At 35.7% G+C, this 13,799-nt stretch overlaps 1 protein-coding gene across 1 annotated transcript; it reads left to right on the top strand.

The window, feature by feature from the left end:
- Positions 1 to 474: 474 nt before the first annotated feature.
- Positions 475 to 13,292, top strand: LOC134585888 (alpha-tectorin-like). The gene is made up of 9 exons (XM_063441370.1): positions 475 to 594; positions 2,457 to 2,545; positions 4,177 to 4,281; positions 5,148 to 5,308; positions 5,987 to 6,122; positions 8,263 to 8,357; positions 9,591 to 9,759; positions 10,761 to 10,875; positions 13,065 to 13,292. The coding sequence occupies exons 1-9, from the start codon at positions 507 to 509 to the stop codon at positions 13,235 to 13,237; spliced, it is 1,131 nt and encodes a 376-aa protein (XP_063297440.1). The 5' UTR covers positions 475 to 506; the 3' UTR covers positions 13,238 to 13,292.
- The last annotated feature ends 507 nt before the right edge of the window (positions 13,293 to 13,799 follow it).

Below are 13,799 nucleotides of genomic sequence, written 5' to 3'. Positions count from 1 at the left end.
TCACAAAAACTCTTGTGTAACACTTTTGGTATTTATTGTTTCCTGGAATAAACATGGTGATTCCCACTCACAAGTTTTCATAGCTGACCGGACAAACACTGTAACATTTAAAAGACATCAATGAAGTGGAGCAATGAAAGTGGTCCACACTCCAGGCTAATAAATAACATGTTATCCCACTGCTACTATAGTATAAGAAAAACGTCTTGTTTTGGACTTTTCATTGTTGGGCAATTTGGTCTTAAAAGAGAATTGTAGATAGTTTTGTCTTTGTTGCCCAGGTTCCCACTAAACGACTTTGTGCATTTCGAGAATCCCATTGTTGGTCTTTTCTTTATTGTTCCATGTCTCAGTGAGAGGCTCTCATCTCTGTAAAGGTGATAAAATAAAGACACTGAGAAAAGTCTTTTCTATGATCATAGGATCACAATCTCCTCCTGCAGGGAAGGAAATCACAAAGCTGTAGACCTTGAAGAACCAAGAACATCTCCCGTGTGTCCCAGATAATGCTTTTTCTTGAAATGTTGGTTTCTTTGGTCCAAATATCAGTGTCATTGCTGTGTTTGACGTTAGCAAGTACCGATGTTGGAGAAGGTAAGCGAATCCATTTTCAATAATGCAAATTTACTTTTGCAAAGCAGTTTGCAACACAATGGCAGCATAGCTTTTGACTTTATAGTCAAAGAATTGATTTGGTACAAAACCAAAACATTTTCTTGAGTTACCCACCAGTTTTTTTTTATTATTTACAAAGCTAATAGGTAAAAGCATAAACATGTTAATTCTCTTCAATGGTTTAATTTTTTTAAAATGATTATTATTATTATTATTATTATTATTATTATTATCATAGATAAATATGCCTTAGTACAACAAGGTATTGTAATTTTTATTTTGTTTTTGTTTGAGTGGGACATATACAAAAGTATATACCAAGTTGAATCGAAAAAGGGCATTTGATCTACTGCTCCATTTTCATGGGAACTATATCTGTAGAAATGCTAATAATTTTACTTCATATATTTTGAACAGATCTCATAATTATTCGTATGAAAAATTCCAGTTCTTGTGTTTAAATATAAATTATTCTCAATTTACGCTATAAGAAGGGAAGTTAATACGTGTTTCTAATGCAGAAAGGTCTTCTTAAATATCAGTGGCATTGTTATTTTATGATATCATGCATTGTAATCTAAGTTGTAGGAAAAACAAGAACAAACAAAACATGCAATAGTTCTAAGTCAATCATTTTGATACATAACATTATACTAAAATTCCCAAACCTTTGTTAATTCCATTAGCTATGTCTCGGCAGATTAAAGAAACACTATAGTGTTGGCAAGGCAAATATTCCTAATGCTATTGAGCCCCTGTCCCTATTAAGATTCAGGACCCCTTCGCCCCTTCATTTGCCATAAAAAACGTTTTTTAATAAAGCTTTTTACTTACTTTTCTCCACTGCTAAGACTCTTCTAGCACTGTTCTCCTCTCCGCCTGTTGCAACGTCATCAAGGAGGCGTCACATTCTCCATCGCTGGTCCAGTCCAATGTTTCTTCTAGAGAAGCATTTTAGACCAGATGTGCATGTGCGGTGAAATCTCTTGAGTCCTCTCTATTTGAAGAAATATATATATGGGATAGACAGATAGATAGATAGATAGATAGACAGACAGACAGACAGACAGACAGACAGATAGATAGATAGATGCTGCTGAGTGTCAGCTGAAATTAAGGCCCCCAGACCCAGGTTAGTTGTGCATTACCTATGCATTACATGGAATTATTACTCCAGTGATGTTGCTATCCATGATCTGCGCCTCTGAAATACGCACGCTGTATACTACAAGCGATTATGGATAGTACTTACTGAGAGCCCCATAACTAGTCTTTAATGATTTCTAGTTGGCAGTTTTTATTAAGAGTTTTAGATGTTGGACTGGAAGAATTTGGGTTGTCCCTAGATAACAGTCATTGCCATCATAAGTACTCTCTATAACCTTAGGAGGTTATCTAGGGTAACACATAATGACCTCAATTTAATATTGTTGAATGCGTTTTCCAAATGATTTAATATTTTTGGATACACTTTTAAAATGATTTAATGTTGAATGAAAAATATAAAAATATTAAAATGTTATAATATTTTGATTTTTTTTATATATTGATATATTTTGATATATTTTATATTTTAATATGTTGAAAAATTGTTTAAAAAGTTTATCTGAAAATATTAAATCATTTGGAAAGCTTATTAAACCAAGGCTAACATTCGGCAAGACAGAAAATAAGAAAAACTATTCAAATAGGAACTTGCCAGATAATACTCACTAAACTTTAAATCTGTTTTGTCAACTATTCTTCTGAAAAAAATTATACAACAAATCCTAATACTCATAATGCTTAGTAATTGAATAAAATGATGTTCTGTAAAAAATAATTCTATGTTAAACTTGCAGAAATCAACGAGACAGTCATTTGCACCAAGGACTTAATAGAGGTGGAAATCCCAAGTATTTTTTTTCTAACCAAGAATCCTCCAATTTTAGTAAGTGGAAACTAAAATGCTGACAATTAATACACATCTTTAAATAAGATATATATTAAGCTACTCTCTTGCATATTTTAGGGCAAACTCACATTTAAATCACATGTTTTCATATATACAAGCTGGACTAATCAAAAAACAACAAATTTAGTGATGAGGGGCTATTAGGTATTCTTTCATAACCAAATGTGACAGTGCTGTGGGGGATGCCATATTGGTACTCCCTGTGCACCTGATCTGGCATGCCTTGACGTTTTTCTCTGAATTATTTGAGCATGTACAAAGATCCCAATCTTCAGTCAGTCACTGGCAGCTTGTGATGCATGCTGGGTGAGGTTTACAAGCAAACAGTTCCATCAGTGCAGCTACTCAGTGTGTCCCAACTTCATATGAAGAAAATCTAAATAACTCCTTATCTATCCAATGCATGTTAAATGTAAGGATTATTTAACATTAACTTTAGAATTTTATTTCTTCTCAAATATAGCAACACAGGCATTTTAAACATGTGGAAAATTGTTGGAAGCTTTATCGAAGTTAGCTACCGTACATAACAAATGTCCACAGATTTTTCTATCACTCATCTCGGCTATCACCAAATTCCAAGAAAGATGCTGAGCTATTCTGAGTTGCTGAGCAGTGTGATCCAAATAGCATGAGAATATTTCAAGTTTTTCTGAAGTGATGGCTTGTTCAACTAAACTTACCTTTTGATTGTTAGTATAGTTCGCATATGTGGCTATGTTTGAAAATTAGAGTTTTCGAATACAGTTACTCATGTGTGCAGCGTTGAGAATTTACATTGAATTTAAAATTAATTTTTAAATTATAGAACAAAATAATTGAATTGGAAAATATATTTTTGGTATTATTATAGATAGGATTTGCAATATGATTTTGTTTTTCTTTGGCTGGGATATATACAAAAATATGCCAAGTTTAATCAAAAAGGGCACTTGATCTACTTCTACTTTTTGATGGGAACAATATGTGTAGAAATGCAAATAATTTTACTTCATACATTTAGAACAGATCTTATAATAATCCATATGAAAAGGTTCCAGTATTTGTTTTTTAAATATCAATTATTCTCTGTTTATGCCATAAGACGGGAAGTTTATATGTATTTCTAATGCCGAAAGATCTTCTTAAATACCAGTGGAATGGTTATTTTATGATGTTATGCATTATAATATAAGTAAAAGGAAAAACAAGAACAAACAAAACATGCAATAGTTCAATATAGTCAATCATTTTGTTACATAAATTATACTAAAACACCCAAACCTTTGTTAATTCCATTTAGATTTCACATTGAATTCTTCTATTAACATTTTAATGGACAACCTTGATAATTTCACTTGATCAAATTAAGAGGTTGCCTTCGCTAGATATATATTGTTTTGGGAGTCTAAAAAATAGTATATTTTTTTAAACACAAACATGTAACTATTGTTTGTTCTTTAAGAAAGCTAGATTGATAACTATTATTAGAAAGGTGCAGGTGACATTCAATGTTGCATCCTAATTGATATATTTTACACGCCCTCTGATGCACTGTATGATTTTTGGAATGGAACATAAATTAGTCGAAAAAGATGTCAAAACTGTAATGTGCATTTTTAACCCAGATTTCTGATTTGCACCTTAATGATCCTGAATGCCGCGGCAAAGAAAAAGACGATTCTTACGTGTTCAGCATCCAAACTAATTTTACAGACTGTGGAACATTAATGGTAAGATAAAAGGGTAAGGGATTGAAATATATATTTAAAAAAAAACAAAAAAACTTTTTGTCTATTTCCAGCTGTGCCTCCGTGAACTGGTTGCCTCAGATTTTTCTTTACATCATCTCACACTTTCTAAATACATCAAATATCTTACATCTTACACTTTTGCCGGAAGAATATATGGATCATAGACCTTGATTTAATATTGTTAGATGAGCTTTTCAAATGCTTTAATATTTTTGGATAACACTTTTAAAATGGTCTTTTTCAAAATATTACAATATTCAAAAAAAATTATCATTTATAAAAACAAATAAAAAAACTCTTAACATGAAATCATTTATATGTCCAAAAATATTAACAACTGAAACGTGTATCAAAAAAGATTACGCTGAGGCCAGGATTTGTAAAACAATCAAATAGTATGGATTTTTATTGCCTACATTTTTATGCTTAATTATTTGTGTATAAAGTACCCCGCTGTTGAGTTTACCTTTATGACCAATGAGTTGATTATCTAATACTTCTGAAGACAGATTTTTACAGTATATTGGCTTGCATTAGAATTGGCATCTAAGTGACTCCAAATTAGATTCAACCGAATTGTAAAAATGTTGGTTGGACCAAGTTTGCAGGCAGATAACACATATCATACAATTCCACAATTTAGTTCTGGAATTCTGCCATTTAATTGTTTCTACATACATATATTGGACACTGCTTTGCACAATTAATGAAACTTCCCGACAATGACCACATTATGTTTTATGAATGGTATTGGATTATTTTTTGCTAACCCAGACAAAGACAGAAAAGGTTCATCTGTTTTTCTTGGCAATTGTAAGATGACAAATCTGGCTGTTGTGTTTCAGGCATCCGATGATTCTCATATTGTGTTCCTCAACACCATACACAGCAATTCCACTGATGTGGTCACTCGATCGTACATCAATATAACTTTTGCCTGTCGCTATCCCATTAATTACATGGTACAGCAGCCCAATGGGGAGAGCCGGATCAGTGTTGATATCAGGTGGGTAACTATGTCTTTTCCATTCTATTTAGACAGGTAGCCATTAGCACCAAATATCAGTGAACTTTCTTACATTTAGCTGATTGCTTGGACTTACTTGGCAGCGATTTGGTTACAAAAAGCTCATTTTTAGTTAGGCCCAATTTAAAATGTTACTCCAACCACAATGACCATTTCAGTGATATGAAGTGGTCATGGGGGTAGGAGTCAGTATGTGCAATGTTTTAGCTTGAAACACTGCACATCAAGAGATATTTGTAACGGTGTTCTGGGGGATAGTTGCACCCCCGACACAAATGACTTTGACAGCCCAGAAATCTGTTCTGGCCTACCTAATGTCAATTATGTGCATAAATTATGACTGTTGTCAGTGCACACAGCACACTAACAACAGACGTTAAAATCTTTCACTTGCTCCCTCCCACATCCCTCCATCGCTCATTTGTTTTTTGTTTTTTTAAAACCCACCCCATTCTCTCACTCTATGAGTTTTGAGGTGACAGTTGTCCTTTAAATCTACATTGTTAGGTATTTCTCTTTAATCCACCTATTTATAAATCTAAGGATAGATAGATAGAGTCAGAAAATGATGTGCATTTAAAACTGTACTCTATCACAATATACACAATTATGAAAAGAATCCACAGCTCTTTTAATCCCTTTTAATCTGCCATGCAGGACCATAACACTGAGCACTGAGGATGGAAACTTTTCAGTCTCCATGATGTTATACAAAGACGAGGGATTTCATGACATGTGGACCACGGTCCCCTCACTTCAACTGGAAGACAATATATTTGTCAGAATTTATATGGTATGCGAAAACTTTATATTTATCTATCACCTAGCAACAAACTCACAGAAAGTCACATCTTGCTCGGTATCTGTGTATTGCACCAGTATGTATTGCTATGATAAAAGATGCAGATGTTATTAATCTGTTAGTATATCAATCTGGAATTTGTAATATCACTAGTATCACAGGTAGTCATCCTGTTGAGTTGAAAAAATCAGGAAAATAGTAAAAGATTGTCGATGTTTCTCTGGGCAATGGAACAACCCCATTGGTTTTGTAAGTTTTCGGCACATTTGCAGATGTGGCAGAAACGTTGAGCTACAGTAATGCCAGTTTTGCTTTGAGATACCTAGATGAGAAGAAGAGTGTGTGGCCTTTTCTCTGTCTGGCTTCCCAGTACCTATTATCATGTCCACTGACCAGAGTCCAAACTGAGTGAGTGCTTTCTCTTACTGGGAACATTCTGAATAACCAAACGCTCATAAATGTCCCTGCAACTATTGGAACAATTAGCCTTCCTCAAGTTCAATAACCTAAAGTTGGGTTACCCTGCTCCTCACTGTGGTAACTGTGGCATCATCATAGCTGTTGTTTCTAAACTTGTAAAAGTATTCTAAAATCTGGTAATTAATTTAAAAAATGTATAATTAAATCACGCCTGCTGCTGCGATCGCCCTTCATTCAAATGCAGTTGTAGTGGTTTTTGCCTTGCTTGTCTGAGCCATTCTAGCTACCTCTGCAGAAGAAGTTAGTATGAGCTAATAGGACATTGTTCTTTTACCACACTGAAGGTCGGTCACTGCCTCTACAACCTGGATGTGTGGGAAAGCTTAGTTCTTCTCAGGGTAAAAGGGTGAGTGGGTGGTCAATTGCTTACTGACGTTTCCCTTTTCATTTTTTTTCTTTTCAGCTTTCTGAAGTGCTTTAGGGGTTATCTGAAGGTCCCCTTTGTTTTATGTTATAAAAGTGTTGATTTCAAGAGAAATCAGCTGGTGGTTAGAATTTGAGAGATAGTTCAAAGCAGAAGACAATGCTTCTCATTAAGAAGCTTGGTGAAGTTTGGGGTTTGCTGTGCATGTGCCTTAGCTTCTAATGCTTCTCTATCAATAGCATTTGATTGAAATGGATATCATCCATTATGATGATCTCAGAGAGAACAGAAAAGCTAAGGAAAAAGGGGGAGTTTTATTATTTTATTAATGAAACAAGTTGAGTCCTAAAGAAAAAAAAAACGCAAAGCACATGATAAAAATCCCCCAATGATAAAAATAAATATTTTATTTCTATTGTTTGAGTGTTCAATAGTTCTGTAATATTTGTTATAGTCAGCTGCTGCCCCCTTCTGGCTGATAATAGAAAAGCAGCTGGTATTCTTTTTATAGTTCGTAAACACATGTAGCTTTCTAATCCAGACACAATGGTGTTAAAAAAGTGAAAATTACGGTGACAAGGGAAAATGTAGACCAGACCAACATAGCCAAACTGAAAAAAAAAAAAAAAATGTTTCAACCTCTAATACGTTACCCTACAATTTGTAGTTCTCTTGTTCTCGATTCTATAATTCTGGATCATTAGATGGAGTATTTATATTAGGTTTTTTTTTTAAATGGAATTAATCCCTTGTTTTGGCGGCTTCAGTTGCCTTAGTAGAAGGAGAGTTAAAATACGTGTACTGCCAGCGCACAGTAAAATAGATCTGTTTCTTGCAGATGCTCGGGATTTCCAGGGAACAAAAATAAACTCTTGGTGAATGTGGCTCACAGCGAATAGTTCCAAACAATAATAGGACATTTTTAACACTGAGTTGCATTGTGGAATGAAATAGTAAATAAATTCTTAGTGGCTCTTTCATATTAATCAAAGAGATGTATAAACCACAGTATTACACAATCTTAGCAGCAAAACAGTAGTGTTAATTCAGCCAACCAATTGTGTTTATCAAACTATCCTCCAACTGGATGGCTGAATAACTAGCATTGCAAACACCAGTTCAGGCCATACTGCAGGAGCAGACAAACAAACCTCCCCATGAGAACACGGCCTAATATTTATCATCGTTACCTAAGTCAATTAAAGACAATTCAGTTGATTGGCACACTATTGTAGGCCCATAGGGTTTTTAATATAATTACTGCTCTTATTTTTATTATTATAACAGATTCCAGGTCATCTTATAATACGAATGGAGAAATGTTGGGCAACTCCTACAAATGATCCGTCTCATCCTGTTCAATACACATTTATACAGGACAGGTAAGCATAATTTCAAGATATGTTTAATGTTTAATTCAAGAGATATAAGTGAAAGCATCAAAGACTTTTGTGAAGCTAATCAACAGAATATTGTTTTTATGTTTGTTTTTTTAAGATTCTGTTTGTTGCTGTATTACATGATAAAAATTTATAAATAAATGATGAAATAAAAGGTTGATAGTATTTTGTATTTAATATGAGAATTAATAACTCATTAATTCAGTCTATGCCCTTGACATCCTAATATAAAGTACACTGGAACCTCGGAAATCACATTTAATCCGTTCCAGAAGGCTGTTCGAGTTCCAATTTGTTCGAGAACCGAATTAACATTTCCCATAAGAATTAAAGTAAATGTGATAAATCCGTTCCAGACCCCCAAAATTACAGCATCTTAACACAAATGTTACAGTTTAATAATACCTTACATGTATAAAATTATATAGAACAAAAAGTATAAACAGAATGTACAGTAAATGAAATACAAATTTAACTTCACTTTACCTGTAATGATGAGTTGATGGTGTAAGTAAAAAGGAGAGGAGATATTATTGTTTGGATGGGGATAGGAAACTGTTCTTCTGGTGTTTAAAATGTTTATAAAGTGAGACAAAGCATTATCATTGAACATGTTTGTGGCATGATTTGTTTGTGTACGGAGGATAATTCGTGTACTGAGACATTACGTTCTCAAAATTTTTGTTCGCCTACCGAATTGTTTGGGAAAGGGACTGTTTCAGTTCCGAGGTTCCACTCTATTAATTATGCCTGGGCTAGCTACCTTAATAATTAAAAATAGAATCTAACCTGGCGTTTTTCCTGTTAACAATTGCCGGGAAGCTTCCAATCCTCCAAATCAGAAGATAAATGCTGATCCCGCTGTCCATTCATTGGCTGAGAGCATCAGCAACTCTTAATCAGTGTAATATGTATATAAATAGAAATATGTACAGAATTGATATTCCGGCTAGCTAATGACGCCCCATTGACGGAGGTGGATTAAACTCTGGATGTGCAGCATTTCATAGCAAAACACTACACATACTGATAACAGGAACCATTACAACAGCAAATCATTAAAGTGGTCATGGTACTTGGAGTAAAAGTCCATGTAACAAGAATCCTCCCTGACAGAAGAACACTATTTATAGTAATAAATGAAATAATCAGAGTAGCCTTTCCAGTTATATTCAGATATATAACAGTATGCCGTTTACTGATCTTGTGTTTTAGCTGTTCCCATGTATTTTTGGATGAAACCTTATCAATCATTATGAATGGGGTTGGTGCAGAAGCAAAGTTTAGGATTCAGATGTTCAAGTTTGTAGGACTCGCTTACAACAACGTCTTTCTGCATTGCACTGTTCAGATATGCCACGATACTGAAAACATCTGTAAGCCAGTAAGTATAGGATTCTTATTCCAAACCAATTTTTTGGCTGTGGCACACGTCAGTGGTGGAAACATTTTCGGTGCCCAACTATCTTTTTTCACCTTCATTAATGGCCGATAGACATCACGTTCACTTGGGATATGCATCGCATATAATGCATACACATAGCTAAATTGAGTTTCAACTTTAATTGCCAGAATGAAATTCAGCTTTAATGCTGGCACTTATTAAAAATACAGGGCCGGACAGGTAAAGCAATTTGTACCGGGCATTTTTTAATCACAGTGGTCAAATTAGAAGGGGGCCACAAAAGGGATGTTTCATCATCATAAATGACAAGTAAAAAGTGAGCATGTCGCTTCAATGCCTTTCCAGGGCAGACCCTGCTGATTAACTCTCACATGAAAAAAAAGGCCCTGTATTTTTTTCTGCTCAGCGCAAATGAATTTATTGATAAGCTGTGTTTGCTTGTGACTTGTCTCTGGTGTTTCCATAAGTTGGATACCACCAGAGGTCAAAAAGGCCAGGAAAGTATATTGCGTACGTGTTTGGAGGCTGCTTATGGGATTGTGAGCTGATTGTGGTGTGGTGTTTTGTGTAAATAGGTTGGTTTCAGTTCTGTTATGTTTGTGGTGTAATATATGTGACTAGAGTCTATAGAGAGTGAGAGTGTATGTCGGTCAGTACATGTGTCTGTCAGTGGGGCATATTTAGATTGGGATGGTGCCCGAGGTTTGCCATGCCTTGGGCAGCACAAATACCAAAATACACCCCTGGCTGTAGTGTATATGTCATGCTCTTCCTGTACTTACTGCTTAATTTGTTAAAATTGGAAATGCCATCAAGGAGACTGTAATGAACAATGATGTTATTACTTTAAACGAAATATATTCAAGATTCACGTTTTTGGTTCTTTTGAGTCTTTACAATAAGTTAATCACTTTGTCCATAAAAAGTAATTGGAATTACTATCATATTCCTTTACTTTCTAATTGTGTTCTTTTAATCAGAATTGTACAAACCACAGAAAGAAAAATAGAAACAGGAGAGACCTACCTGCTGCTCATACTGTTACTTATGGTCCAATTGAGCTCAGAGTGTCAGACGATGGAGGTGCTGCGACGGGTATGTTTATTATAAAATGCATTCCTGACATGTAACTCCTTCTGCATACAGCATCTTGCACTTATATTCATCTCCCTTGACCTTTTTGGTATTTTGTTTCCATCGCTGTCTGGAATTTAAAAAGACACTCAAAGCACCATGACCTGTTTTATTCAAATGTTTGCACAGTGTGAAAACACATTGCATGCTTATGGTGTATAATGACAGGATTTAAGTGATGGGCCACAGAACGATTCAACTGCACCAAATCAATACATACATGGGGATAAATAAGCACAAATAGAAAAAAAAAGACAGAAAAAAATTAATATAATCAAACATGAGCCTTTGTATACATAGTCCTCATACTGCTGCTCTGTTGCTGCATCTTAGGCACAAGGATAGAAATGTTGTAATTTAAAAGGTCACTATAGCCCTTTTGAGAAAGGGGACCTTTCTGGTGTAAAATGCACTACTGGGCTGTGTGGATAAGCCCCCCTCCCCTTAATTTGTTGTAAAAGCTGCAATTATCTTGAACTCAGCTCTGGGTAAAGTGCCGGAGAAAAGTGAAAGGGAAAGACGAATAAGCTAATAGAAATTGCAATTCGGTCTGTTCGCTAATTACAAGGAGGGGAGCCACCCTTCTCCTAAACCCTCCCATGCCCCCTCTCAATCTATGGGGGTCAATATGACTCCCATATTAGCATTAGGGAGGTTAAGTGGCATATCTAAACAGTGAGCAGCCAGTGTATGCTCACTGTTGAAAAAAAATACCTCCCACCCTCAAATTCAATACAGGTAGACCTGACACAAAGGGGAACTATTGCCTCCCCCTCCCCTAATAACTTAGGGCCCTGTTAATGGGTGGGAGCCAGTGGGGAGAACAGGTCCCCCACTCTTATCAATTAGGGTCCCTATCTGCTGCTAATGGGTGGGAGCGAAGGGAGAGTCACTAGTTCCCCATTTTTTTTAAATGGGTGCCCCACCATTGATCCCCCTTTATTGGATTTGAGGGGTATTTTGTTACAACAGTGGCTGCTCACTCTTTAGTAGACATGCACAGGAGGGAGATTTTAAACTCCCTTGTTTACTAATTCTAAGGATTGTTGTTGGTCTTTCAGCTTTTTAGTAGAGAGCTCCCTAATACTTGTGGGATTTAGGTGGCCATCTACTAAACGGCTGCAAGATGCAGCCACGGCACAGATCTGATATAAATTCACTGAATGAAATGCAGAACCGAAAATAATACCTGAATTTCATCCTAAAACGAATGGACACTGTGGACATTTGGTTCGGTGAAATTAGACCTTTTCGCCAGCGCCCTAGTCTAATAGGTGAAATGAAGCAAGCAAGAACTCAGAGACGGGAGAGTATTGAGGGGAAACTGTCTTTGATACAGGAAATGGAGCTGACTTAAAGGACCACTATAGGCACCCAGACCACTTCAGCATAATGAAGTGGTCTGGGTGCCTAGTCCAGCTAGGTTCAACCCTTTTTTATATAAACATAGCCGTTTCAGAGAAACTGCTATGTTTATATTTGGGTTAAGCCAGCCTCTAGTGGCTGTCTCTTTGACAGCCGCTAGAGGCGTTTGCGGGATTCTCACTGTGAAAATCACAGTGAGAAGACGCCAGCGTCCATAGGAAAGCATTGCAAATGCTTTCCTATGAGACTGACTGAATGCGCAGGCGGGTCCTGCCGCGCATGCGCATTCAGCCGAGGAGGCGGAGAGGAGGAGGAGAGCTCCCTGCCCGGCGCTGGCAAAAGAGGTGAGTTTAACCCCTTAAAATAAATCAATGTGCTTATTAGTACTTGAAATAGTTATACTTGGACAAAATAACAAACCAAGTGAAAGCACGTTTACCTCTACAGGAGAAAGCTGATAGGTAGATTGAATACTAGAGTCTCCTCTGACTGTGTCTGGTTTACCAGATTGTTGGCTTTGGTCTGGGTGCATATGGAGTCCCTTTAATATATATTGGAAAGAGTATCACATGGAAAAAAGGTTAGCACACATTATTGGTGATTTGCAATGTGTTATCCAATGCTGTAAGAGTATGCGTAAGTAATACATGTATTGGGCATATATTCTATATGTAGGTTTCTTTATTTTACTAGTAAGTCTTTGTAATTTATATTACAACTCTTGTGTGCCTCTCTAAATGTGATTCGTGGGCAAGACACTGACTAAATTATTTGTTTTCTTTTAGCCAGAGGAAAACTGCTACCAATAGAAACAATGATACTTGCCAGCGTCCTCACTGTTGCTTTGGTAATTACCGGCATATTTGGAAAACTCTTCCTAAGTTCCCGGAGATCATATCCAACAATGCAAGCCCAGCTAACACTTGCCAATATTCACCACTCTGAAGTAGCCTCGTGATGGAATGACACTTTGAAATATTGTACTGCTAACAATGATTTTAATGGAAAAATTAAGGGAAACTTTTTGTACAATTTGAGTTTTTCCTATATTTCAACTATTTCAAATATATAAACCATTAATAATTGTTGCATAAAATGTTAATAAAACACATCTGTGTAGAAAAACATACAACATATTATATATACACTTACACTATTTTATATTACAACACCACTTATTAAAGGTTTATTTTTCTATGTGTGCTGCTTTGAACTATAAAGCACTGAGTGTTTGCTGTTCTAATACCGATGTATGGTTTTATGTGCCCTTTTCATTTGCTCTTTTAAATATTTTTAAACATATAAAAATGTCTATATGTTACTGGAACATAGATTAACGGGAACCTGAAGTCCCAAAAATAATAATTTGACCTCTGTCAACCCTCTTTGATGTTAAATAAATTAAAAGGCATCATAGAGTGCTAAAAACAGCATCTATCCCCTCTGCCCTCCCCCCCCCTCCATCCCTTACCCTTCTAAATATAGTAAAATCATACTTGTATTCCAGTATGCTGCTGCTG

The sequence above is a fragment of the Pelobates fuscus genome, chromosome 2 (genome assembly GCF_036172605.1).
Source record: "Pelobates fuscus isolate aPelFus1 chromosome 2, aPelFus1.pri, whole genome shotgun sequence".
Taxonomy (NCBI): Eukaryota; Metazoa; Chordata; class Amphibia; order Anura; family Pelobatidae; genus Pelobates; species Pelobates fuscus.
This window is presented reverse-complemented; position numbering and strand designations above follow the sequence as displayed.

Bases quoted from the DNA above. Each gene is read 5' to 3' on its own strand.
- LOC134585888 (XM_063441370.1), top strand. From the start codon at position 507: ATGCTTTTTCTTGAAATGTTGGTTTCTTTGGTCCAAATATCAGTGTCA. The intron at 2,546-4,176 runs GTAAGTGGAAAC...TTTTTAACCCAG, and splicing joins CCAAGAATCCTCCAATTTTA to ATTTCTGATTTGCACCTTAA. The intron at 9,760-10,760 runs GTAAGTATAGGA...TCTTTTAATCAG, and splicing joins CTGAAAACATCTGTAAGCCA to AATTGTACAAACCACAGAAA.